Source organism: Scomber japonicus, chromosome 1, assembly GCF_027409825.1.
Source record: "Scomber japonicus isolate fScoJap1 chromosome 1, fScoJap1.pri, whole genome shotgun sequence".
NCBI classification, from domain to species: Eukaryota; Metazoa; Chordata; class Actinopteri; order Scombriformes; family Scombridae; genus Scomber; species Scomber japonicus.
Window position 1 is genome coordinate 7,494,984 of NC_070578.1, and position 25,244 is coordinate 7,520,227.

General features: G+C 39.0%; 1 protein-coding gene across 1 annotated transcript in view; it reads right to left on the reverse strand.

The window, feature by feature from the left end:
• si:ch211-186j3.6 (neural-cadherin) overlaps positions 1 to 25,244 on the reverse strand; it is a 334,099-nt gene that overhangs the window by 137,830 nt on the left and 171,025 nt on the right. The window contains exons 11-19 of the mRNA XM_053316841.1: positions 25,031 to 25,203; positions 23,053 to 23,220; positions 20,544 to 20,793; positions 15,327 to 15,454; positions 14,970 to 15,156; positions 9,964 to 10,107; positions 3,960 to 4,080; positions 3,493 to 3,655; positions 789 to 1,457 (exon numbers count right to left, since the gene is read on the reverse strand). Of these exons, the coding sequence (XP_053172816.1) occupies positions 789 to 1,457; positions 3,493 to 3,655; positions 3,960 to 4,080; positions 9,964 to 10,107; positions 14,970 to 15,156; positions 15,327 to 15,454; positions 20,544 to 20,793; positions 23,053 to 23,220; positions 25,031 to 25,203 (2,003 nt within the window). The remainder of the gene's footprint in view (positions 1 to 788; positions 1,458 to 3,492; positions 3,656 to 3,959; positions 4,081 to 9,963; positions 10,108 to 14,969; positions 15,157 to 15,326; positions 15,455 to 20,543; positions 20,794 to 23,052; positions 23,221 to 25,030; positions 25,204 to 25,244) is intronic.

A 25,244-nucleotide genomic window follows, 5' to 3' on the forward strand; every position in this document is an offset into this window, starting at 1 on the left:
TTTCTTAATACCTTAAAAATAGGTGCAAATACAGCACAGCTAATATGTTGCCAAAGGTGCACTTACCCTTTTTTCTCTTTTTTTCTGAGATGCTAATGACTAATGTGTTTTTAAAACAATATTTTTGTTACACACCCAAGCAGCCACAGAGTAACATGGGTATCTCATTGGAGTATTGACTAAATACCTGATGAATTTACCTTCAGTCCAGGTTTGTTGCTTACACTCTCAAAATCTAGGTTATTGCAGCTTGACAGATTCATTAGTCACTAGTTTCCTTTGGCTACTTGCCATGATGTTGCCATGTTGTCTGAACCTACAGTCTTCGGCTTGCAAAACTAAAACTGTGAGCTTGAAGTGAATAAAAGCTGCACTTGGTGATATTGTTGTAATCATTTGTAATCTGTAACCTTTAAAAGAAAACCACAGTTGCATTGGTTTCTTTTGTTTTTCATTTGTATGTGCATTGTGTCCTGTACTGGGAAAAAATGTCACAAAATAAAAGCAAAGTGTTCCAAGGTTGGAAGAATTGCATCATGTTAGAGCCCCACGTGTGCCTGTGTTGGCTCAGTCTACACAGAAATAGTTTAACTGAAGTAAATATTGGGTTTTCACTGAGGACTGGCTTCTTCTTTTCTCACTTTTAGTAATAACTGTGATATGTGTTATCATAAGTATATCATAATCCACCTTTGAATGTCTACATTTACAGAGGTTATTCAAAATAAGTAAGAGAATGTGATTTATTTAAATAAGGTAATACAACAGTGATGGCTCTACTAACCCACCTCTGCGTTGGGCTCTGCATTTTCAGAGATCCTTGCCAGACAGGGGTGATCAGTGAATCTTGGAGCGTGGTCGTTCACATCCTTGATCTGAATGGTGGCAGTTCCAGTTCCTGTCATCCCTCCACCATCTCTGGCTTCCACGACCAAGAGGTAGGATTCAACCTGCTCTCGGTCCAGGACACTCATTGCTACAGTGATGGTCCCTGTGGTGGGGTTGATGGTGAAAATTTCAGAGAAGGTGGGCACTCCTCCCACATCGATGTTGGTAGCATCCAAACTACCCACAATCCTGTATGAGAGCACAGCGTTCTGCCCCACGGCTGAGTCATCCAGATCTGTGGCTGTCATCTCCATCACGGACGTCCCCACTGCTGAGTTTTCTGACACGTCTCCATGACAGCTGGGGGCGCATGTGAAGATGGGCGCGTTGTCGTTGATGTCCCACACATTGATGATGACGTCGGTGAAGCCTGTCAGACCTTCGCCGCCCTCGTCTGTGGCCAGGACCACAAAACGCCACACGGCACGTTCCTCCCGGTCCAGGGTCCGCTGGGCGTAGATCTTGCCTGTGACCTCATCAATTATGAATTCACTCTCTGCACCCTGGCCATGGAGAGAGTAACGCAGTGCCTCCTGATCAGCATCCTTATCTGGGTCAGTTGCTGTTACCTACAACATCAAAGGCACGGCGAGACAGAACGGGTTATTAGAGTGTAATATAGCTTTTTTACTCTGGGTTTTTTTTTTTTTTACTGTTTAATTATTGAGATGCTGCTGAGTTGGAGCGATGTCTTGACTGGAAGCACTTCACAACTGCTCTGTGCGGTGATAAACTCTCCCGTAGGTAAGCCTGGCAGAGATCCAACTTCCTCCACCCAAAGCTCCACTTCTGATGCCTCTTTTCTGCCTGCTGTTTCTCACTCATCCTCAACACATCAGCCGCAATTACACACCGGGCAGGCCAAAAATGTTTCGATTTAGCGTGGTAATTGTAGTGTGATGTAGAGCCAAAACTTAAGCAGTTAGAAATGTAGGGAGAAAGGAAAGCATCAGGTGCTCTATAATTATATAATAAATATATAGTATATATGAAGTATTAGTCAGAAGTTCACTTCAGTCTGAATGTGTGTCCAAAACCTTTGACTTGTACAGCATAAATGATCAATAACTAAGTGTGATTTTATTTCACAAGTGTGACAATTTATACAAGTTAATGATCTTCACATGTGGCTGATGAAATACAAAGTATGCCCTATTTACCAGAGTGATTACTTGTTAAATACATAGCTTCAGGGTTAAAAGCCTGAATGATCTCCCTGTGGAACACATCCAGGAATGGCTACACAGTAATTACTGGATGAAGACTAAAATCTATCTAAAGACAGATCTAAGGACAGAACTAAATAATGTTGACCACTATCTCAGTTAAATGGTCCTGAGAAGCAATTGCTGCCTTTTAAACTTGCTTCACGGTTTTAGAGGAAGACTTTAATAATGAATAAATAAATAAACGAATGAATGAAAAGTGTGTGAAATGGTTTTCAAATCGAGGCATCACAACCCAAGACATGTCCAAAATTGCACCTTACTTTTATCAACAAAAACTGACTGCAAACAAACTAGTAAAGCAGACACCATCAGAAACATGCAATGAAGTTTCATGAAATATGTAGATTAAGTCTGAAGTTAGGTGTGAAATTGTTACTTGCCAAAAGCCACCCCCGTCAGTTGCTGGTGCTACACCTGTCAAGCATTTTGCTCTCGCACAGCACATATGCAGCTTAGGATGTTAACATTGGCAGATTTGCCATTGGAACTCTTAGTAGGTGTAGCAGATGGCAGCAGGTGGTTATCTAGCTAATTAAAAACACCATAGTTTTCATTTTAAATATTTCAAGATGACTCATTTTCATATATGTTAATGATGGCTATATACGTGATACATGCTAAATGACTGAGGCTTTAACCGTGTATCCCAGGCAAGAGCTCTTAATCCATATAGAAGACACAGAAGAAAAACTATTGTTCTTGTATTGTAGTGTGTAGCTGCTTAGCCCTAGTTTTACAAGTTTAAGGATAAATGTACTTGGACAAGCTAGACAGAGTTAGATATATGCTTTATTATTATTTTATATATATATATATATTTTAAGTAGTATACTTCACCTTTACCATTACAATAGAAACAGCTTTCAGGGTGTGGACTAAGCAGTGTGTTTAGTGAAGGTAATGATACCTTGGCTAACAAGATTGGACAGGGTTGCTAGAGTGTAAACTTTCCCAAATCCCCAAAGGACAGAGATGCTAACTTTAGCCTAAACACTGTTGTAGTAGTATCCAAGACAGCTTCCACACAGTGGGCAAATACTTTATAGTGGATGTACCATCATAAAGGTATTTTTTAGCATAACCCCCCCATAAAAATAGTATAGTACTGTATGAAAAGACAAACAGTAACCATTCTTGACACTTTTGCTCATGTTTTTGGTTTTTGGAAAGGAAATGCCTAAGTTTTAGGCATGTGGAGGAATCCAAAACTTGACGGGCACTTGTGTGTAGTTACATTAGTTAAGTTTTGTTTGGACCATCGTTGTTCTCTGAAGAGGTTTAGAGAAGCGTCATTTGCATGCGATTACACACACATGGTAAGTATACATATGATTCCCAAGCTGCATCACACAGCTGAATAGTCACTAGGTTGTACCTGTAACACAAAGACAGGCGAGCCATCGAGCTCCTCTGTGACACTTCCATAGTACTCGTTGACGGTAAACACCGGAGCCTCGTCATTCTTGTTGACCACGTTTACCGTCACTGTTGAGTAATCCTCCCACTTCCCATCTGAAGCAAGAACGTGAAGCTTGTACCTGGGGAAAAGAGTTAGTTTCATCAAGGACTTCTGAACAAAAAAGCAAAAGAGATTCAAACGCTAGCATAATACTTTGGTACGCTAGTTACAGAAACACTGAATCTATGGAGATATAGTTGATTAAAGTATGAGAACTGGACTTTACAGCTGTAAAACAGTGCCAGTAAATAAGGAAAAAGATCAGGGAAATAGTACCATATATTTCAGGTAAATATATTTGACAAGCATTTACATGAGTCAAAAAAGTGTGAAAAAGACATTTTTTGTGGTTCAAAGGATTCTTCCCTGGAGTGTGTTCCTACCTTTTGTTCTGCTCATAGTCCAGAGGCTGGGCGATAAAGATAGTGCCCACCTCCGGTTCCACATCAAACACCCCTCCCGTGTTCCCTGATGTGATCTGGTAGCGCAGCTTAGCGTTCCCACCTGCAGACCAGGAGAAGATGGAGGTTGAATGAAGAATGACAGTTTAATATAAATGAACCTCTGTTACTGACAAAGCTGAGTATATTGAGAAAGTCTGTGGTGAAAACATAGATTCTCTTGTATTTGTACCATAAAAGAGCTTTGGTGACAGCACGATCCCCTATGGATTTGAAGTCTCAACCTAATCCAAGGCTGTCTTTTTCTGTCAATCAACCAACCTGTCACCCTTAACTGAGACAGATAGCATCGCTCTCCTTTAACTGCTGTAGTTGAATTAGATAGCAAGTCTTTGGAATGGTCTAATTGTTATGAGTCTTTAGATAATAGGCGGCCTCTGCCCTAACAAAGGCAATTACAGTTCTATGACCGCTGAATGAGAATAGCATCGTCATAACAAGAAATCTATGAGAACCTAAAAGTCAGATGCTTTAAAGCCACGCACAAGTGCTAATTGCAGACAGGCCTGTCGAACAACTTGTATGTCAATGGATGTCTATTGGGTTTTGAAGAAACATTAATCTCTGGTAATGTTACATGAATAGAAAGGACTAAATGTCACGCTGAACTGCAAATAACAGTCAGTCGTGAGTTGACTAATTAGCATTCAAGCTCGGAAAGCACGTCAACAATTTATTTTCATTTCCTCTATGAAGTGGTTAAAGACCAGACACAAACATGACTTTAAGAGCTGGTGCATTAATCAAACTTTAATTAAACGAAAAATAAAAGGTATGCACTTTTGTTTACTGCAGTAAGGATTGTCCTCCCTGTTCTACTGGTACTCAGATAACAGGAATACCCAACAATCGGATATTTTTTACTTCAATTTCATATGAATATCCATCAGCATTTAAAAAAAAATCAAAGACCATCTTTTTCTATCTTTCAAAGTACAAGTATTAAATGGAAAAGAATGGTCTGCATAAATGCATGTACACCTCTTAACTAATGTGGGCTTAAATGTGCCTGGAAATACTAAAATATTAAACCAAATGTCATATATTCTGCTTCGAAGGCTATGTGTGCATGTTTTGAACAACAATCACCAGTCAAAATTGTAGCAATTCTGTATTTTTTGTAACAAAAGCTGACAATAATGATATTTAAATGGAATCCTGGTGTGCTAGACTGATGCAAAGCCAGAAACCTGAGTGCAGTACTGAATGGAGGTTTCCCATCTATTCAAGGCCAAGAAAAAAAAAAAAAAGAACGAAAAAACAAAATTGTGCTCCCTCTACTACAAATGAATATACAGAGCAGTTTCAATGGAACTTATCCTCTCTGACACTGGACTGGGCACCTATGTAATTATGTTATGTATTAACTTCCTACGTCTGAAGCAACATGAGAGATCAATAGCACAGCTAACATCCCAGTGCAGTTCTATAAATTGTGGATGGGACTTAACAGCAAACACCTATAGATGGTATCACTGGTGTCCATACTACACCACCATACGTATTCACAGTGAGTTCCTGTGTAAGTTTCTGTGTAGTGTTGCATGTAAACATCACATCAACTCACGACTGTTGTTTGCAGCTCAGCGTGACAAGATCAACAAAATTCTGGGTCACCATTGACTCGACTGGAACTTATGCGAATCCAAGTTGACTACAGCTGTCCTACTCTATGAAGCTGAAGCTACAAACGTGTCTTAACCACCTTTCAAGTCTTAAAAGGGGTGAACATTTGCTACAAAATGGAGTAGTATTCCTTTAAAGCCCCTACATTTCCATTTGTTTTACTCACCTAAACAACACTCCACTCACTTCAGACCAAAAAGAAAAAAACAAACCTAAGAAAAACATTGACAGGTGGTATTTAAAGGTCCTGTTATGTAGCCAAGAATAAAACCTGTACTAGTGATTATATCAGTTTATTGCATGTACATGTGCCACAGCCAGGGTAAACTTGCTTATTTGGAGAGGAATGCACACACAATTAAATTCAGTTATGTTTATATTGACAAAGAGGTAGGCAGAAATTTATGCAAGTACTCTCAAATGTGAGGCTTTAAGAACCAAACACAGTTAAGTGCTTTACCCTGTCTCCTAATAGTCAGTAAAAATGACCTGAATGGATCATAAATGCAGTTAATTTATCATTGAATAATTGGTACTTTATTGTTACAAGTGATTTCAAATCATACTGTTGTGAAGCCCCCCCCCCCCCCCCCCCCGCCCCCAAATCGTCTCCAAAATTCTCCCCTACTTAATAATCTTCTCTTTTTTTTCGCTCTGCAAAGCATTTTTAATAAAGCCTATTAGATGCTGATCAACAAAATGTTCCCCCTCAATGCAATTACTGGTAAAGCTAGGGTCTGCATCTCAATCACTGTAGCTTCCACCACCCTTCGTGTTAATATGAAAGGGATAGGAGAAACCTCTGAAGACGAGAGGAGATTCACAGCTTATTAGCGAGATGAAAGTCAAGGAAGGAGAGAGGAGAATGCTCTAATCCAGATCGTTTTGTACCGTCTGTTTGTTGGCATTTTAAATGAGACATTAGGGGATTTATGCAATTGCATCCCTTCTTTCCTCTCGCTATCATTCTCTTTCTTTCAGTTGTCTCAATCTCTTAAGTATTTAGAAAACTGCTGAGACCCAAAGGACAGAAGAAAAAACTGAGAAAGGAGTAATACAGCGGTTAAAACAAACAAACAAATGGAGGGAAAATGAATGTTTATTCCCAGTTGTACTAATTTAAAAACTCTTTTCATCTCCCAAGTTACTGTATTTAACTGAAACTGGAATATGCAGACACAATAGCAAAGGGGGGAAAAGAAAGGCACATGAAGACACACATGACTCACATTCATTTCCTGGAGACTAAACCTAACCCTAACCATAATCACTATTTGACTAACCTAAAAATCAGCACTTTACCATGTGAGGACATGACTTTTGTCCCCAAACAGATCCTAAGTCTGGTTTGTGCGCCTGACATATCCACACCTACAGATACACACACACAAACACACACAGAGGGCTGACAGATGCCACTAAAAGCAAACATTCCATGCACTTTTTTAAATGGAGTTTGGAGAGAGCTCTGTATTTGGTCAAAAATTGTATCACTATTGCCTGCACTGTTTGTCCCTTTCCTTTCCTTTTGAGGATTATGTGTCACAATTGTATTTATTCACATGCAGATAAGCACCAATATCCAGCTGTCTGAGAGGAGAAATGACTCCTAATATGAAGCTGACATTGGTTGAATGTTTTGTTCAGTGGTTTTGGCTTTCCGACAACCAACACAAATAAATGATGCTTACTTTGAGTCATTTATAAACTCATACTGGACAACTACAAGAATAAACAGACTTTTGGGTGTAAAATACTCTTCTCCAACAGGCTGCACTGAAACATTCTAGATAACACACTGTATCACACCTCCTCGTAGCTCCTATATTTAAGCAGAAGTAGCGTTTCAGCAGTTTATTGGCAAAGTGACAACTGAATTGGAACATACTGAAGAAAAAGATCAACAGAATTCTGGGTCAACATTTGACTCCACTTGAATTTGTATGAATCCAAGTTGACTACATCTGTCCTATATAAAGATGCAAGCAACAAACTGGTCTTAACCACCTTTGAAGCCTAAAAGGGGTGAGGATTTGCAACATAAAAGATAGATTTCAATTGAGTATTCCTTTAAAGCTCTATCCTAAGTAGCAATATACCATATTCCTAGATATGTATGACGATCTATGGAGACAACTAAGCCAGCCTATTTACTGAAATTATTCAATATTTTATATTGAAATATTTATATATAAAATAAATGGATGCATATTTGCAAGTCCAATTTTAGTTGCATCATCTCTAAAAATAGCCACAAAAAGCAACTAGATAGTCTGAAACCTTGGCTGTTGCTTGTGATCATTTATGCCCTTTACGCTTCCTGTTTGTAAGCCGTGACAGCAAAGTCATACCATTTCAAATGTGCAACAACAAAAGAGACTATCATCATATGGTAACCATATGAAATACAGCAAGCTCAAGTTTGAAAAAATGTTTTTTTAAATAGGAATAGTAGTTATTCTTCAATTTGTTCTTCCCATGTTCTGTGACAGATGATGGGATTTCCAAACATCAATCCCAAAACCAGACCAGCAAACTAAATGCTCTGACGCTACCTTGACTAGGTGACATACTACTAAACCATAGATAAATGCTGATTTGTATCCATGTGTAAGTAGACAACTGTCACATTAGCCACAACAACTGCATACTCCACCAATGTGGTGGCTTTATTTTGGTAGTTTTCTGTCCCCTAGATTTCAATACACTTAACAGTCTAAGAAGATAGATTTGTAGGATTTTCTAACTTCACTACCGTTTCCCATTTTGCAATAGCCCACTTCTTACTGAACACACCACTGTCACTTCAATGGGAAGTTCATATTGATTTTGTTGTTGATCTCTGACTACTGGACCTTTTTCGATCAGAGTCCTCTCCAGTTTAGATGCCTTTTGACTTCTCATAGATACTCTGTGAGAGGCTTCATTCCTCAAAGTAATAATGGTCTTGTCTTTTATGTCATGAGTTGACATTTGCCTCTGGCCATGACAGCTGAGTGTGTTGGCATATTCCACCACAGACCTGAATCTTTGTATTTAAGGATCAAGGCAAGCTCTCAGATCCTAACAAGGCCTTCTAATTAGAACCTTATTAAAGGCAGGTGCATTGGAAAGGTCAACCAGTTGGGCTTATGACAATGATCGAGGGCATTATACAATTTTAAATAACTATATAGTATAACTATTAAATCCTACCTAATCCTAATTGTGTGCTTTTTGCCTCTAATTTGAAAAACTGACTGGCCTCTCCTAGACCTCATGCATTCAGAGGTTTTCCCCTGACATTATGGCTCACTCACCTTGAGTTCTCTATAACTGCAGCCTTGTGGAAAGGTATGTCATACAATGAACTCTGAGTGAATGGAAATCTATTTTTAGCCACGGCTGTAGCATGGCTCTAGGAAAGATGTCAGATGGACATTTGAACTACTGGATAGATCACTCTGGCATTTTGTGTAGACATTCATGGATAAAGCTGACTGAACTTGTCTGTTGCATTATTGTTTTTTTCTTAAAATGTCTTGAGAACCACTCGATGGATTGCCATGAAATTTAGTGCAGATATCCATGATGCCCCGACAATGCACCTAATGACTTAGGTGATCCCTGACTTTTCATGTAGTGCCACCAGCAGGTCAACATTTTCTGGTCCAATACTGCTAAAAGTACTAATTAGCAAATATTAAGATGCAAACATGCCAAATTAAGATGGTAAGCATGGTAAACAAACTGTTGTTCATCAAATTAGATGACATTGACAAAATGTTGGCAAAGAATTAAATGTTGGTGGTTTGCTATTGACATTAAGTTGGAAAAATACCGTGAAAGTCATGTCGAAAGATTCAAAGGACATCTACCTGGTGCAGTCAGCTTCACTTCAATATTCAAGTGGGTGCAACATTTTAACAGTTAGAAATGTTTGATGTATGAAGTTATGAAGCCCAAACTGATAAAATTACACATTTAAATGCTTGAGAGCATCTTCCTTTGCCTTGTATCGAAAGGTTATAATAAAACCTTCTAGTGTGCCTGTTTCAAACTCACATATTTCTGTGTTTTCATGGATTCATGATTTGTTTGGAAGTGCAAACATTTTCTTTTTCCTACAAGTAAAAGGGAGTCAGACAAAAGCAGCAAAAATGAACATATTTCTTGAGTGAGGGAAATGAGAAGCACTTTAGCTTACCAGCTTCACATCACTCCTACACTTTCCATAGAGCACTTTCAGTTGCCACATTCCAAGAAACACAAACAAATAGGCACACGCACATGAACATATTTCTTTATCCATGCCACCCACCTTCATCCCCATCATTGGCACTGACAGTGACGATGGCGAAGCCTACATCAGCATCTTCATCCACATCCACTTCATAGGAAGCTTGTGCAAATGCTGGCTTGTTATCGTTCACGTCACTGATAAAAACACGAACATATGCCGTGTCTGAAAATCCAAAAATTATGAGAGTGAGAAAGAGAAAGAGAGGGAGACAGAGAGAGGCGATTATAAACATGAGGTTGTTCTTATTCTGTCAACATGAACATGAACATCTGTCTATCTCTCTTTGCATCGCAACAGTTTAGTCACTTTTCACCCGTGCGCATGCATACACACCCGTACACAAACTGTATACGACAGAAACAAAAATAGATCCCAATTTTTTCCCCCTGCCCTCCACAGTTGTTTACCACTTCTCCATTACATCTGTCATCTGTCTCTACTATCTGTGCCCATTTTACCATTAAATACAGCTGTTTCTTTTTTTCCCCTTCGGCATCCAACTGCGGGCTGAAGCGGAGCGCACAGCACCCTGGGGTGTAGCGTATGGCTCCATAGTTGAGCAACCCAACATGCTATGCCTGCTTTGATATCGGTATGAGCACGAGCATAATTTGCAATACACACTCTAAGATGGGCTAAATTATTTAAACCAGGGTAGAAGAGATGGTACACAGTTCGTGGCACAGATAGCAAACTAACGCAGCGCTTAGAGCTATAACAAAACAAGATGCAGATGCCAGGGCTTTGCACATGTTCAGAATCTGTCAGACGGCAAGGGAGGGAGCCAAAAATGGAAGGAGGGGATGGAGGAAGAACATAGAAAGTGGATAAGCAGATGTAGACTCCATCCTCTCATCCTTCCGCTCATCTGTTTTCACACTTCTGGAGAAATGTATGTGTAAAAAATCACACGTCCAACGCCACCCTGCACACTAGCTTGTAAGTAGCTTGTTTTCTGCCTCTGAAAACAGTAATTATCAAGGTTATTTTTGTGACCACTTGACAACAGTCAGCTGTCTCTAGTTGGCAACTCTTGGTGCTTGGCAGCTGTTTGTATGTGCAGATATGCTAGGTTAGTTTATCATTTCACTTTTTTCAGTTAACGTGTGGATTTGCATTATGTGATCTCTGAAGGGCAGCAATCGTATTATACACATTGTTGGGTGCATTAAAAAACATATAACACCAGTGATGTTATATATAGATAAACTGTCATAGTCAATGGTACAGTCATTCAAGTAATAAGCTTTTTTAGAAGGAAAATACAGGAAGACTTTCAGCTGTCAAAGTACATGATAATGAAGAAGCAATGGGAAACATTGAGAACGAAACAAAACACAATAAAATGAGATGCAGAGAGTCACCAAAGACCAATAAAGTCTACTTCAAGTGAATATTTCAAACAAGATAGCCCATTACAGTCCTAGAGCTCATGATAAGGTTGTGAAAAAGCTGGTGGATGGGATTCACCTCAGATTTTGCCCTGAAGACGTTTCATTGCTTTCCATGTTTCATTAAGAAAGTTTTTGAAAATATATTGTAAGGAGCTTCTGTATCAAGCCGTGCACTATCACAGTATCATCACATATTTAAAGAGATATCAAAGCCTTCAATCAATACTTACTCATAATAATAACAGTGGTGAGAGTGGGCAGCCCTGCCTTATACGCCTGTGGGTGCTAAAAAGATCTGAACATCTGCTGATGAAAAGCAGAGCGAAGGGTTCAATTACTCCAACTCTTACAGGCAAATGCTTTTTCTGCAAGGAGTTAAACCATGAGTCCATCAACCTATTGTCTCAATTATTTTTATAGGCGCCTACATATTTTGATATTAGAGATAATAATGAAACCATCATTTCTGCGAACCAGAAAGTACGCAGGAGAATCGGATCAAAAAATTGTTGTGAAATAAAACAAAAGATCTGTCCATCACTGACTCTCACTATTTTCCATGTTTTGGTCCTCAGAACCTTCATCAAATAAAATCAGCCAGTGCACAATAGTCAGTGCCAGTGATGAAGAGTGTGTTGGATTTTGCAGGCGGTGTTTGAAATGGAATAAAAAAAAGATGCTTGAAACTACCATCTATGTGGCATGGGGCTTTTATCTTTGACACTTGCCCTGGTATTGCTATTGAACACCAAATATGAAGTTTATTTCAGTGTGAAAATACGCATGAATTCATTCGAACATACTGTTAAAAGCAATTCATTTTGAAATAATGAAATACAGTGAATTTCATTTGTTAAAGGAGAGCTTTTATATGATTGTCTAGTCTACACAAATATAATATACAGTCAAGCCCGAAATTATTCATACCCCTGGCAAATTTTTGACTTTTTTTGACATGCCACTTTTTGTTCAAATGTCAAACACGACTGACAAATATTTTTTTTCCACAATGCTTGTACATTGTCTTATTGTCTTCTGGGAGACGCCTGTGTCATTTCCGGTCAAAAAAACAACTTAAAGTTAAATTTTGACTTAAAGTAGCTTTAAGTCAAAATTTGCCAGGGGTATGAATAATTTCGGGCTTGACTGTATATATATATATATATATATATATATATATATATATATATATATATATATATATGTATATATATGTGGGTAGGCTTAAAACCAACTGAAAAAAAATAGTAGAGAAAAACTGCCACTTGAAGTAAGGTCATTATGTTTGTGTCATGATGACTTGTTTCCAACAGTGAAAGAGCATTCCAATACAGGAGAGTATACATTCAGTTCAAAGAATGGTTGTAAGTACACTGGAAGGGACTATCAGGCCAGCATGATGGAGTGCCATCGGCTTTCAATACACCAATACAAGAAGGGACAGTTGCAAGGTTCTTTATCCAACTGTTGACTAGGTGAAAGCACACACTGTGATCATCTGTAGAACTATCAGATTTATACTGTATGTACTGTATCATACATTTTAAAATCGATCAATAATAACCTTTGGGTTGATGTCATCAGTGATTGATGGGGTACTTTAAGAATCTGTCATATTTTCAATGAGAAAATGAAAAAAAAAAAGTTTTTGAAGCAGAGAGCAGCCATATTCTTCAGCCCCTAAGCTTTTAAAAGTGAGCAGCTCCAGTCAGATATGTTTCATTACAGAAAGGAAAAGGATTCAAATATGGAAATTGTTATATTTTAGAGACTGACAACAATTACAATTACAGTACATACCCTCTTGAGTGTATGAATGTGTGTGTGTGTGTGTGTGTGTGTTTCAATGGACGCATTTTGTGCTGAGAATCTGTTCATTTGCCTGTCACCAATCCTTCTTCATGCCACCTCATTCAAAATTCATAACAGAGGAGGAAAAAAAAAATTTAAATAACTCCCACAGCTTCACTGCAGTCTCAGCTCTACTTAATATTTGACTTCTGTTTACGTTGCCACAAATGTCATAGTGAGCCAAACCTTGAGAGAGAGAGACTTAATAATTTATAAGCACATTTATTAAACATATATCCTGGTCTGTCTTAGTGTTTCTTCAACACCTCTCTCCATCCACCCATCTGTCTCAACATCTGTTCATTTCTCAGCCTCACTCTATTCTACCGTCAGAGCATGTATGCATTTCATCTGGCAGTAAATGAGAGAAATGGAGAGACGGAGGAGGAGGAGGAGGAGTAGGAGGAGAGGGCGAGAGAGACAGAGAGAGAGATAGAGAGAGAGAGAGAGAGAGAGAGAAAGAGAGAGAGAGAGTGAAACAGAAAGATGGCCTGTGGTCCTTCAACAGAGAGAGATGAGCAGATGTGTGGAAAGAGACAGAAAGAGGAAAAAAGAGATTATTGCTGCCTTCGATGCAGATTTGGAGCCGCTACAGAGCAGCTGTCGAAAGCTCTCTCCTACATTGTGCCCGTCCTCCTTTTCAGTCAGTACAACAGCAACTACGTTATTATGTAAACTAAATTACAACTGTAATATCTACAGAATCATAATTATTTCTGCAAGTACATCAATCTGTTAGCATGTTTTACATGGATGCTTATGATTGAATAACCAATATAATTAACTCTTATTTGAAATGAATTGCTTTTACAGTAGAATATGCATTAAAGAGCTGAGTGAGTGTCGGTGTGGCGGTCAACAAAATTCTCAGCACGCTCCCTCAGGCGAGCAAAGTGAGCAAAAGAATTTTTCTTTGGGAGCTTCATGACAAGGGTGGAAGAGGAGTGGAAGGCAAAGCCCAACCTCAACTGGAGACGTGTGAAGCGTGCCACTGTGGTATTCTGGAGTGATGAATCATGCTTCACTATGTGGCAGCCTGATGGATGAATCTGGGTTTGGTGAATTCCAGGAGAATGCTACCTGTCTGAATGCATAATTCCAACTGTAAAGTTTGGTGGAGGAGAAATAACAGTCTGTGGTTGTTTTTCATGGCTTACTTCCAATTAATTAATCTTGACAACATGACAATGAAATGGTTTTCCCTGTGTGGTATGATTGTACTTGGCTGGCCTGCACCCAAAACCCCATTCAAACACCTATGGGATGACCTTTTACACCAACTGTGAGTCAGGCCTTATTGCGTAATATCAGTGCCCAACATCACTTATGCTCATGTGGGTGAGTGGGAGCAAATCTCTGCAAATAGGATCAAACATCATGTAGATAGCCTTCCCAGAAGTGTGGGGCCTTTTATAGCTGCAGATCAATGCCTGTCATTTTGGATGGGAACAGAATATCACATATTGTCAGCATACATCTGTAGACTACAGAGGTGATTCATCTTTTTTAAGATAATGCCACTAATAGAATAAAGGGAAAATGTGTGTTAGGGCAACTGAAATGTCAAATGTTCATGCAGTTCAACTCGTCTGTATTGTTGCTATTCTCTATCAGAGACACAGTGAGTAGTTATTCAATGGAACTACTGTAGTTCATGACAGTTTCTATAATTGCTGTTCTCGGGTACTAGAAGTAACAATGGCTGGACAAACCACTGCAATCAAATCTTAACCATGCCTTCAGTTGCAAACTAGTCTCTGTAATACTAAGCTTACTTACCAGAGTTTGGCTGTCCATGTTTGCCAGGTCGTGCTGACTCCCAGCCATCCACAGACTGAACCTCCAACAGGTATGAGCTTTTGGTCTCCCGGTCAAACACAGTCTGTGTGTAGATGAATCCCAACTCTGGGTCAATGCGAAAATACTGGTGGTCCCCACTGCGATCCTCCAGGAGTGAGTATAAGATCTAGGGGAGAGTGAGTGGTGGGACCAGACGCAATTATGACGAGGGTCAGATACTAATATTCACTTAATGACTTCTAATTAGTCAGCAAAGAAAAACACATTTTGGATCTTGAAAAACAGACAGAGAAAGCAAATGATAGATAGTGTGTACGTGTGTAAGTCTGTTTTCACCTTGCCATTGAGGCCCAAGTCAAGATCATTGGCTGAAACCTGGAAAACCAAAGCTCCTGACTCTGCCCCCTCAGTGACCGAGGCCTCGTAGATGGAGGAAGTGAAAAATGGGACGTTGTCATTTACATCTGGAGAAGGCAAAGGACAGGAAGACAGAGTGTTACACTAAAGCATTCTTTTAGCATAGTATATCTGGTGGATTTGATAGAAACGTCATAGATGATTGATGGGCTCTTGGCTACGCACAAACTGCCCGAAGCACTGGGTGATAACATCCATCTGGCCATTCTATGTACCTGCTTATTATGGAGTCTTCGCTGGTAGTACAACAATCAATTAAAAAAGTTTAGGTGTGACTTCTTTTTGAAGTAATATGCTGAGTAGTAACTTTCATTTTATATAATGTGTTCTTGATGAGAAGACAAAAGCCTTGTATGTCTACTGTCAGTGTTTGAAGAAGTATCCAGATCTTAAGTGAAGTAAAAGTCCTGCATGAAAAACCCTATTTAAGTAAAAGTAGTACAAAATTAAAGTATTAATAAAGTAGTAATGAAGTCTATGCAGTGAAATGTAGTTAAAGTATTGGTTTTGGTCCCTCTGACTGTTAAATTATTAGATATGACATAATTATATTATTAATAGTGAAGGATCAGTGTTAGAACAGCATGTTACTGTTGTAGCTGCTGGAGGCAGAGCTAGTTTCAACTACTTTATATACAGTTAGCTAGTTTAGATCAGTGGTTCCCAACCTAGGCCTTTTCTCTAATCTTTGATTGTTACTGAAATATTGGATCATTTGAACATTTATTGAAGTTTAGAGTTTTGGTGGAGCTGTTAACAACTCATAGACATCTGAAATGTGAGCCCAACAGCACACAGCTTTTTGGAAGGTTGGTAAACCACTGGGTTCATCTTTAACAATGTGTTGTATTTCAAAAGCTTGTAATATTATCCATTGGGTTAAATCTTCATCTATAAAGTAACTAAAGCTGTCAAATAAATGTAGTGGAGTGTAGCACAGAATGATCACAGTGACTGTGGCTCATATTGTATCTAAAGGCATCAAGCTCGCTCGAAAGTCCCAAAAATGACTTCAGAATCCTTCGGTACAACCTTGGAAACTCAAAGGATATGCATTTCCTCTCTGATACACTGCACATTTCTACCATATTAGAGCTACTGCTTCAGTTCAATCACTGTTTTTTTTCACGCATACATATGGGAGATGGTCTTGGCGTCCTTCAGAACTAATACTTTAGATCACTGGAACAAAATCCACTATTTAAAAAGACAGTAGAGGAGACCAGAGTGAATATGGGCAAAGTCACATCTGGAAGACAGGTTCATTTTTTTCTACATAAAGGAGCCTCAATTATAAAAAAATCAGTCCATTAAAAGAGACCCATCATTTTTCGATCTTGTTGCTGCTAAAAAGCATAATTCAGAACATCTTTTTATAACCAGTCCTAATACTTCTAATGCTTTAAAAGTCACGTGTACCTAAATGACTATGTAATCTAAGGCTTTTATTCAGCCTGCTATCCTTGTTTATCTGTCCACGTACCCCTGATCAATTCAGCCAAATAAGTTTACCCTACTTTAAATTAATTACTTGACACATCCATCTGTCCTCATCTAATCTAAATGTTCTGCTGCTCAAAAGACTTTAAAAAAGGAGGTTTTAGGAATTATTGCCTCCAGTCGTCTCATCACTGTTAATGAGTCTCTGGTCTCGCCCTGACTATTTCCTGCTTTCTGCAACTAAGGAATATTGCTAAATTTAGTTTAAGGCTGTCTAGAAATTAAATTGGGTAAATTGACTTTATCTCCTCCCCCCTTAGATTGTTTCACCTCTTTATTAGCATATCTAAATGATTCTCTGAGAGCATGTCAACATCTGAACCAGAATACATGAGCATGAGGTTTCTGAGAGACACTTAACACATAGATTATATCTCTATGGTCCTTGCTATGCTACTCTGGCTTTCATTGAAATTCAGAATTCAATTTATCACAATTCAATGTATGATCTTTTTAATTACATTTAAAGCGCTTCATGGTTTCACTCTTCTGTAAATGTCTGATGTTTTAACCCCACGTTCTGCAACTCACACTGCTCCAGATATGCTGACTGAAGGGGAAATGTGTTCCTTCATTTGTTTTAATGGTATTAAGTCAGCTGAGGCAATAAATAAATAAATGCTAATTTGATATTTTATAACTGCGTTTTCTAAGTTTTTAATGGTTTGTTTTTTCATTATGCCTTTTTCTAAATTGCAATTTTTATGTGTAAAATGCATAAAAAGATTTTCTGAAACTAAACTCTGTGTGAAGAGCCATAAGCAATGCACACTTTTAGTGTCAAAGTTAACTATATGCCGACAGCATTTTATTTTTTTTAATCAATAGATTCTTTTCTGAGAAACAAACTAAATGTGTAGGTTGTGGGTATATGTAATAAAACAAAGACAATAAATATCAAGTCCAAAAAGACAACAGCATGTTTCTGAGTAAAGTATTGAGCTGCCAGAACAGCTTCAAGAGTTTTTCCTCCCAGCTGTCGCCAAGTGCTTGTTTGTGTGGGAATGTTGGGTCTCTTTACACTAAATTTAAGAATACGGTCTAGACCTGTTCTATGTAAGAAGTGCCTTGAGATAACTTTGTTGTGATCTGGCGCTATATAAGTAAAGATTGTGTGTTAACACCATCAGCTACAACTGGTCTGTGACTACCAACAACCCTCTTGCCTGTTTTATATGTGTTACTTAACACATTAACTACAGCTTTGACTACTGACTTGTTATTTCTTTTCCAACACCTGTTTGTGTTAAGATAAGGGGAAAATCATGAATTAGTCCAATTGATAATAGAAACAACACGGACCTTTTCTTATGTGTGATACACTGAGCCATAACAACAGGAGAGAAGAGAGAGATTTAAATGCTTCAAAAGAGCTAAAGGAGGGAACACGAAGAACCAGACTCGACGTGAACTTTAAAGTTTGCCTGAATAGCACGAGTCTGAGAAAGTTCATATAAGGCCAAATGCATTACAGAAATTACTTGAATAGAGCAACACATTAAATCTAATGTTTTTCCATGTGCCATTTTTCCTTCCCTTTTCTTCTAGGCAAATGTCTTAATCTATGAATTAAAAATGGGGCTTTAAATCCATTACAGACCTACCTCCCTCCCTCAGCCTCCCTGCCTCTGGAGGAGTCAAAGAGCTTTCTTATTAAGATAGATAAGGCGGAGGAGGAGGGATGGGCAGAAGAAAAAAAAAGAGGAGAAGAGGAAGTTAGGAGAGGAACGGAGAGGCAAGAGAGGAGAGAGGGTCTGTGTGAATTAATTATTTCTCACTGGATTAAGACCAATTTGATGGAATGGAGTATGTGAGAGTGTGTGCGTATGAGTGTGTGTGTGTGTGTGTGTGTCCGTGGACCTTGCAAAGGGATTAAATGCAAGCAAGTGTGGGGCATGTGGGGAAGGCAGAGTTATTTTGAGGGGCAAGGTCAGGGGCTAGCAAATACCACCATATGAAGCAATGATGATGGAGACCTAAGCTACCAAGGTTTGAGCATTAACTGCAACAGAGCGACACAGGAGTCAAATAATCATATTCAGAAAAACCTAGTGAAGTTATGAAAAACTGATATTCTTAGCCAAAGATGAGAGATAATGAAGATTAGAGGATCTGGGGTAAAATGTGGTTGCAGGGGAAGTGTTGCAGGGGGAGTGGGGCAGTGGGAGTGGGGCAGTGGGGTTGAGGATATACGCTGCACTCTTGGCCTCATCACGCTCACAACAGCTGGCGAGCTCTCTGCAAATAATTTGAATCGGTGTAGCTTTGGAATCCAAGCATTAAATGACTCGGATGGAAAATTGGAGCGCAACTAGACTTAGAGAGCAGTACCACATCACCGACCCTGCTGCTCTTCCCCAAATGCTCTTTAATCATCATTCTCTGTGTGTGTGTGTGTGTGTGTGTGTGTGCGTGTGTGTGTGTGTGTGTGGCTCAGTTTTGGAGTGATTGCGGAGCTGTATGAACAGTTTAGAAAGAACTAATATGGTGACACTGTCCATGTTGAATATTGAGGATTAGAGTAAAAATAGGCACATTTTTTACAGTTGTGAATCAAAACAAATTAGGTGATAATGTTCAGCATCAGTCACTAACATGTTATAGGGGTGCAATTTTTCTAATGTATTACCCAGCAAGGCCTTCAATGGATTCTGCAGCCATTTAGTTTTTTGAATGAGCGTGGGGACCTGATGCTGCTCTCCACTGTGTACAAATGACTCCTCTTTTTTTAGTGTTTTCAGTGAATGTTCTAAAAAAAATCCATTAAGCCCATCTCACAAATTAATCAAGTAAAACCCATCCTATGTTTTCCATTATCTTATAGCTCAGGCATTGAAAAAATGAATCACCCAACACTCAATTTGTCCTCTTTTGCCGTAACCTTAAGTAGTCACTATGCTGTTTGGTGTGCTGCAGTGAGTTTTATTACACAATGGCCCACAAAACCTTTTTATTCTACTTTTTTGTGATTAAAGTTGTGTTTTTGGCAGCAGAAAAGTTTTGGAGTTATATGAAAATGGAAGGAAATTGACATATTTGTGAAACTTTTTGTGAGATCAACAGTTCCTGTGTTCACCTAGAATACATTACATGTGTCTTTGCATAACTATTAAATCCATAACACTGTCTTCTTCCTGTCACCCTGTGCATTTAAGGGAGATAATCAACTATATTCTCTTTAATATCAAGTCAAATCTGTTTTTTCTGGAGGATCAAAGTGTAAGGAAACATCATTTAATATTCTGTTGAAAAAAAACAACAGACCCACAAAATAAATAGATATGAAAGTTAAATGAAGTCCCTGCAGAATTTTAAAAAAAAGTGTGCAAATTAAGATTCTGTTGTTGCCACAGCTGATCAGATAGAAATGGAGCTGCTGTTCAGCAGTCTGATAGCCTGTGGGAGGAAGCTGTTTAACAGTTTCCTCAGTCTTTCGCTTGAGAAAGTACACTTAATCTTAGAATTTACTGAACTTTAGATTTATTAATTAAATAAACTTTCTTATCAAGCAATGATGCAAAGTTAAATAACATTTTGGAAACTGCAATAAGCGCAAAGAAACATAGAAAGATAGAAGTTTTGACTGTGGCCACTTGGGGCTCGGTAAAAACAAACCAAAATAAAATGAGCACTCACCTGTGACGTTGATGTACACCGTGGTAAAGGCTGCCAATGGGACAGCTGCAACGTTCTGGGCTCGGACACGCAACATAAAGTTCCTGGTGGTCTCGTAGTCCAGGGGTTCTGCTACCAGGATGGAGGCCGAGCCGTCCTCTCGGTTGGGGGTCAGGTAGAAGCGAACCGGCATGTTGGTCTCCGGGACCATGCCGTCCTCCAAATTATATGTTACCCTAGGATCCCCCAGCGGGGAAGTGGCTTTGATGGTCTGTTTGGAGCCGAGAAGGAGAGACGTTAAAACTGCGGGTGCACTTTTAATTAAATAGAACGTCACATTCATATTAGCCTACATACCCTCTGTGGGACTTTCATGAGAGGTCTACAGTATTTCATGTCAATGTAGAAAAGCACCACCTTCACTCAATCATTAAAAGTAGTCTCCTGTTATTGTCATTATGTATAATAAGAGTGCAGAATACAGCTACACTGAGGAGCAAAAACTAGAATAAAAATGATATCTTTGTCTTGTGTTTAAACTAACACATGACCTTTTATTGCATAAGGCAGTGATGGACAATAACATGCATCTACCTAGTTGACGTTTTTCTTAGTTTTGGAATAAAGTCTGAGGTGACCAACTGAACAAAATCCTAAAAAAAACAAAAAACAAAAACAACTCATTTGTATTTGACAGTAAATTTGCATGTGTCCAATTATCTATTTCAAGAGCTGGAAAAATGCTAAATGATAGCTGTGATCCTCTGGAGCTGGAACGGAAATGAAGACGGCTGCTGCTCAGTTTCAATGGATGCACGCATTCAAAATAGTGAAATATGATGTGGCCGAGCAGAAAGAAATGTGTCTTTTAGTCCACAATAATGAACAGTAAAATACTGCAGCAGTAAGCCTCAAACTGTTAGACTAGACTACAACCCGCTGAAATCCTGAGGGATCAAAAGGAAATCCACTATGCTCTTCATTCTCCCTAAACTAATTAAGGAGAGGCTACTCCAAGTTGATGCTGCATACACCCCAATTAAAATCACAAATGCCACCTTGGACGTGATGCGGCCTGCCTATGGGTGACCTAGCTGTATCTAGTCAACCTTCGGAGCACGGTGCCTACAATAATGAGACGGCCTGGCAGGCGCGTGGAGCTGGCAAACATGCCTGAATACTGTGTGTGATGATTTAGGCCGTAAAAAATCTCAAATTTCCACGGTGGAGCTATTACACCCCACTGAGAGTGATTGCATCTTTGCACAACAGTCAAATCAACACTGAACTGCCATCTAGATTAATACACTGTTCAGTAGGGACTCTATAACTCTATTTTTCTCCTGCTGTCTGCATCTCTCACAACCGCAATTAAACACACACACACACACACACACACACACACACACATATTCTCATGTGAAGTACTCTCCTCTGTCTTTTCATTTCTATCTTTTGGTTTAAAATATTTATCAGCAACTTTAATGGACTTAATTGTTTTCAAGAGATCCTTAGCGAATGCGGTCGATTAGGAAAATGTGTTAGTGGCATGAAACAGTAATGTCTATGAATAATCAAGAGTGACAGATGGGACACATCTGCACTGCACAAATAATGCTTTACCAGTGGAAATGAAGCGTTTCTGCCTCTTATAACTGTGGTTCTTAAACATTGTAACTGCGCTGCCGTCCCACACATTTTTTGTTCACCATTTACTGAGCCTGAGTGAACATGCAAATACACACAGGTACTTGATGAAGAGTTCCACAAAATAGACTGTTGTGCCTCTCCTAAGGAAATGTTGACATTAGAGATGGATGGTGAGCATGTGGTTAGAGAGTGGGAGTCAGTTTTTTTATGTTGAATTTAGTTAGATAGAAATGTTTTGTTCAATTTGCATTAGGGTTCCAAATAACCATTCTTAATTATTTTCTCAAAACGAATCAAACAATTAACTGTTTGGTCTATAATCCATGAGAAGAAAAGTAAAAATGCCCTTCATGCTTTGTTTAGTCTGACTAAGAGTCTAAAGCACAAACATATTCTTTCAGTATCATATAAGACATAGAAAAGCTAGAGAATCACTTCATCGATTATCTAAATAGATGTGATCATTAGTTGTTTCAGCTCTAGTTTGCACTTTCAACAGAGAGTAAGATTGTGTATTTATACACTCTGAGTTACTGTCAATATTTCCTCATGTATATTCTCAATGTTTGAAATTGTAATCAGATTTTCTATATCACTGAATTGACTGGAACTGACTCAGCTTAAAATGTTGAAACTTTAAGAGCCGTATAAAAATGTTGTGTGTTAAGTATTTTGGAAGTGCTCACAATGATGTGTGTATTACTAGTGTGACTAGTGTGTGTGTATTGTATGAGTGCTTTATTTATGTTTGTTAGTGTCAGTATGATTGTGCAAGCTCACAATAATACAAATACTGTTCTTGTGTGTTAAGCTGCTTTCATTTGTGTTTGTGCATCTGTTCCCAGTTATGTGCCAGACCCCACATCCCACCCCAACGTACCACTATGGCCGTGTCTCGGACAGTGTTTTCCGTTATGACCACGCTGTAGCTGTCCTTGTCCCACTGTGGAGGCTGGTTCTTCACGTTGGTAATGGTGACGGCCAGCTCCACTGAGCTGCTCCGGTTCCCACCGTCCGTAGCAACAATTTCCCTGGTGATGTAAGTCCTCTGTGGCAAAAAGCCCACACAGATGAAGAGAAGAGAGAAGAGAGGAGAAGATGGCTTGATGGTGTGCTCTTATGGGGCTGATTAGTGTGACACAGTGATAATTACAGCTTCCTTTAAGACTGATAAACACTGTGAGTCTCGATCACACAGATTTCAGTAAGCAATCCATTTTCCACACTTCTGTGCTGCAAGAAATTGACTGTAAGCTCCATTCGGTTAAAAACAAACATACTTAAAGATAATTGTGCTGTTTGAAGGGCACAGCCCTCCATGGTGCAGCTGAGCTTTGTAACCAACAAGAGCTGCTGTAATCAGGGGAAATGATCCCTGCTTTAGTAAAGAAATACAGAGTCTGTACCCCACTGTGGGTTAATAGATGTGTGTTGGAGAACAAAAACAAGCTATGATATTTACTTTTTTTTAAATTGTTACAAGACCATCTGCTTTAATGCATCATGATGATTAAGATCATGTACACATTCTGCCACTTTAAAGATCTTTCATATCCTTGATTGAATGGATTGCATTTAATAGAGCCAGTTTGTCTCATGACCTGAGATACATTTCTGAGATTATACTGTATGTGGTTGTGCAGTTTGAAAATTCAATCTTTGCCCTGAGCAATTAAGACAAGAGATTGCCACATTGGCAGAGGCTGAAATGAATGTGTAGGCAGTGCCTCCTTGTGTATTATACTTTACGCAGTTGTACTCATTAGTAGAAAAGTTTTGTTTCTTCAAGCACGGATACATCCGAGTGAACCATTCTCTCAGGCGAAAATTTCTTGGCATGGCATGGAGCCAAGTGTTAGTGTAAGATGAGAGGTGCTGAGGATAGAGACGTTCATTCCTCTTGGCACAGGAAGATGGTGAGTTGCTTTTTTGGGGGGCTTTTATCATTGTGGCACTCATCTGAGGTACAGACTTGTTTTGCACACACTACATGGCAATTTTCTCTATTGCTTGTTCATGTTCCCACCAAGATTGTTTTTCTAGCTGGTAATGAAGCAAGGGGTTAGAGGCAGTGAAGTGAGAAAAAAAATATATCAGCAATGTTATTTCTCTTAACGCCAAAGAAAAGGCTCAAGTGAAGACTTTATCGCATATTTAGGCTGCATGTCTGCTGCATGGTTACAGGACTTCTGACCCCTCACTGTCAGCTTTGTTGAAGCTTTTCAGTCAATTTTATCTGTTAGCATTATGAATTTTATTTATTACCATCTCTGGAGTTCTTGATTGAATCTAAGAAATTGCATAATTTCTCTTAAGTGTTTTTCTGCATTTTTCAAGTGGCAGCATAAGCTTGATTAGCACTGAGGACATCCAATTATGATTAGGAAAAAATCAAGAGTTTATGAGGACAGGCTCAACATCTGCAGTATTACAAACAGGTTTTTTTATACATAGCAAACGTCTATGAGAAGAAACTCCCAATATGGTTCAGTATTGAGTAGGGCCCAACCGTTTTTTGGGGCCAAAGCCAATAACAATATTAGGAAGTAAAATAATTCTGATGTCCATATATCGGCCGATAATATATGTGCAGAATAAGCACACGATCTCCCAAATATGGTTACCAAGATATGTAATGGTGTGATATTATATAGTTTAACAATAAACTTTATTGTTTAATATAACATCAGTGCACTGAAACTGTACACTTCACTGGGAATTTAATAAGTATAATTAGCTATGAATAAAAAAAAATATATAGGCACATATCAGACAACAGATTCTCCATATTCACTGATACTGATATATCAGTTGGGCTCTAATACTGAATACTGAGTGTATGCTTTATGTGTGTGTACCTGAGAGATGGGCTGGTTGACAAACACCCAACCTGTCAGGGGGTTGACCCTGAGGTACTCCGGCTGATCGCTGGACATAGAGTATGTGACGGCTGCATTGGTGCCAAAGTCATCGTCATGAGCTGCCACCCGTAGGAAACTAGTCCCAAGCATGGTGTCCTCACGAAGGAAGTCTACAGAATGAGAGGAAGAGATGTGCTTCTCTGAGGTTTGG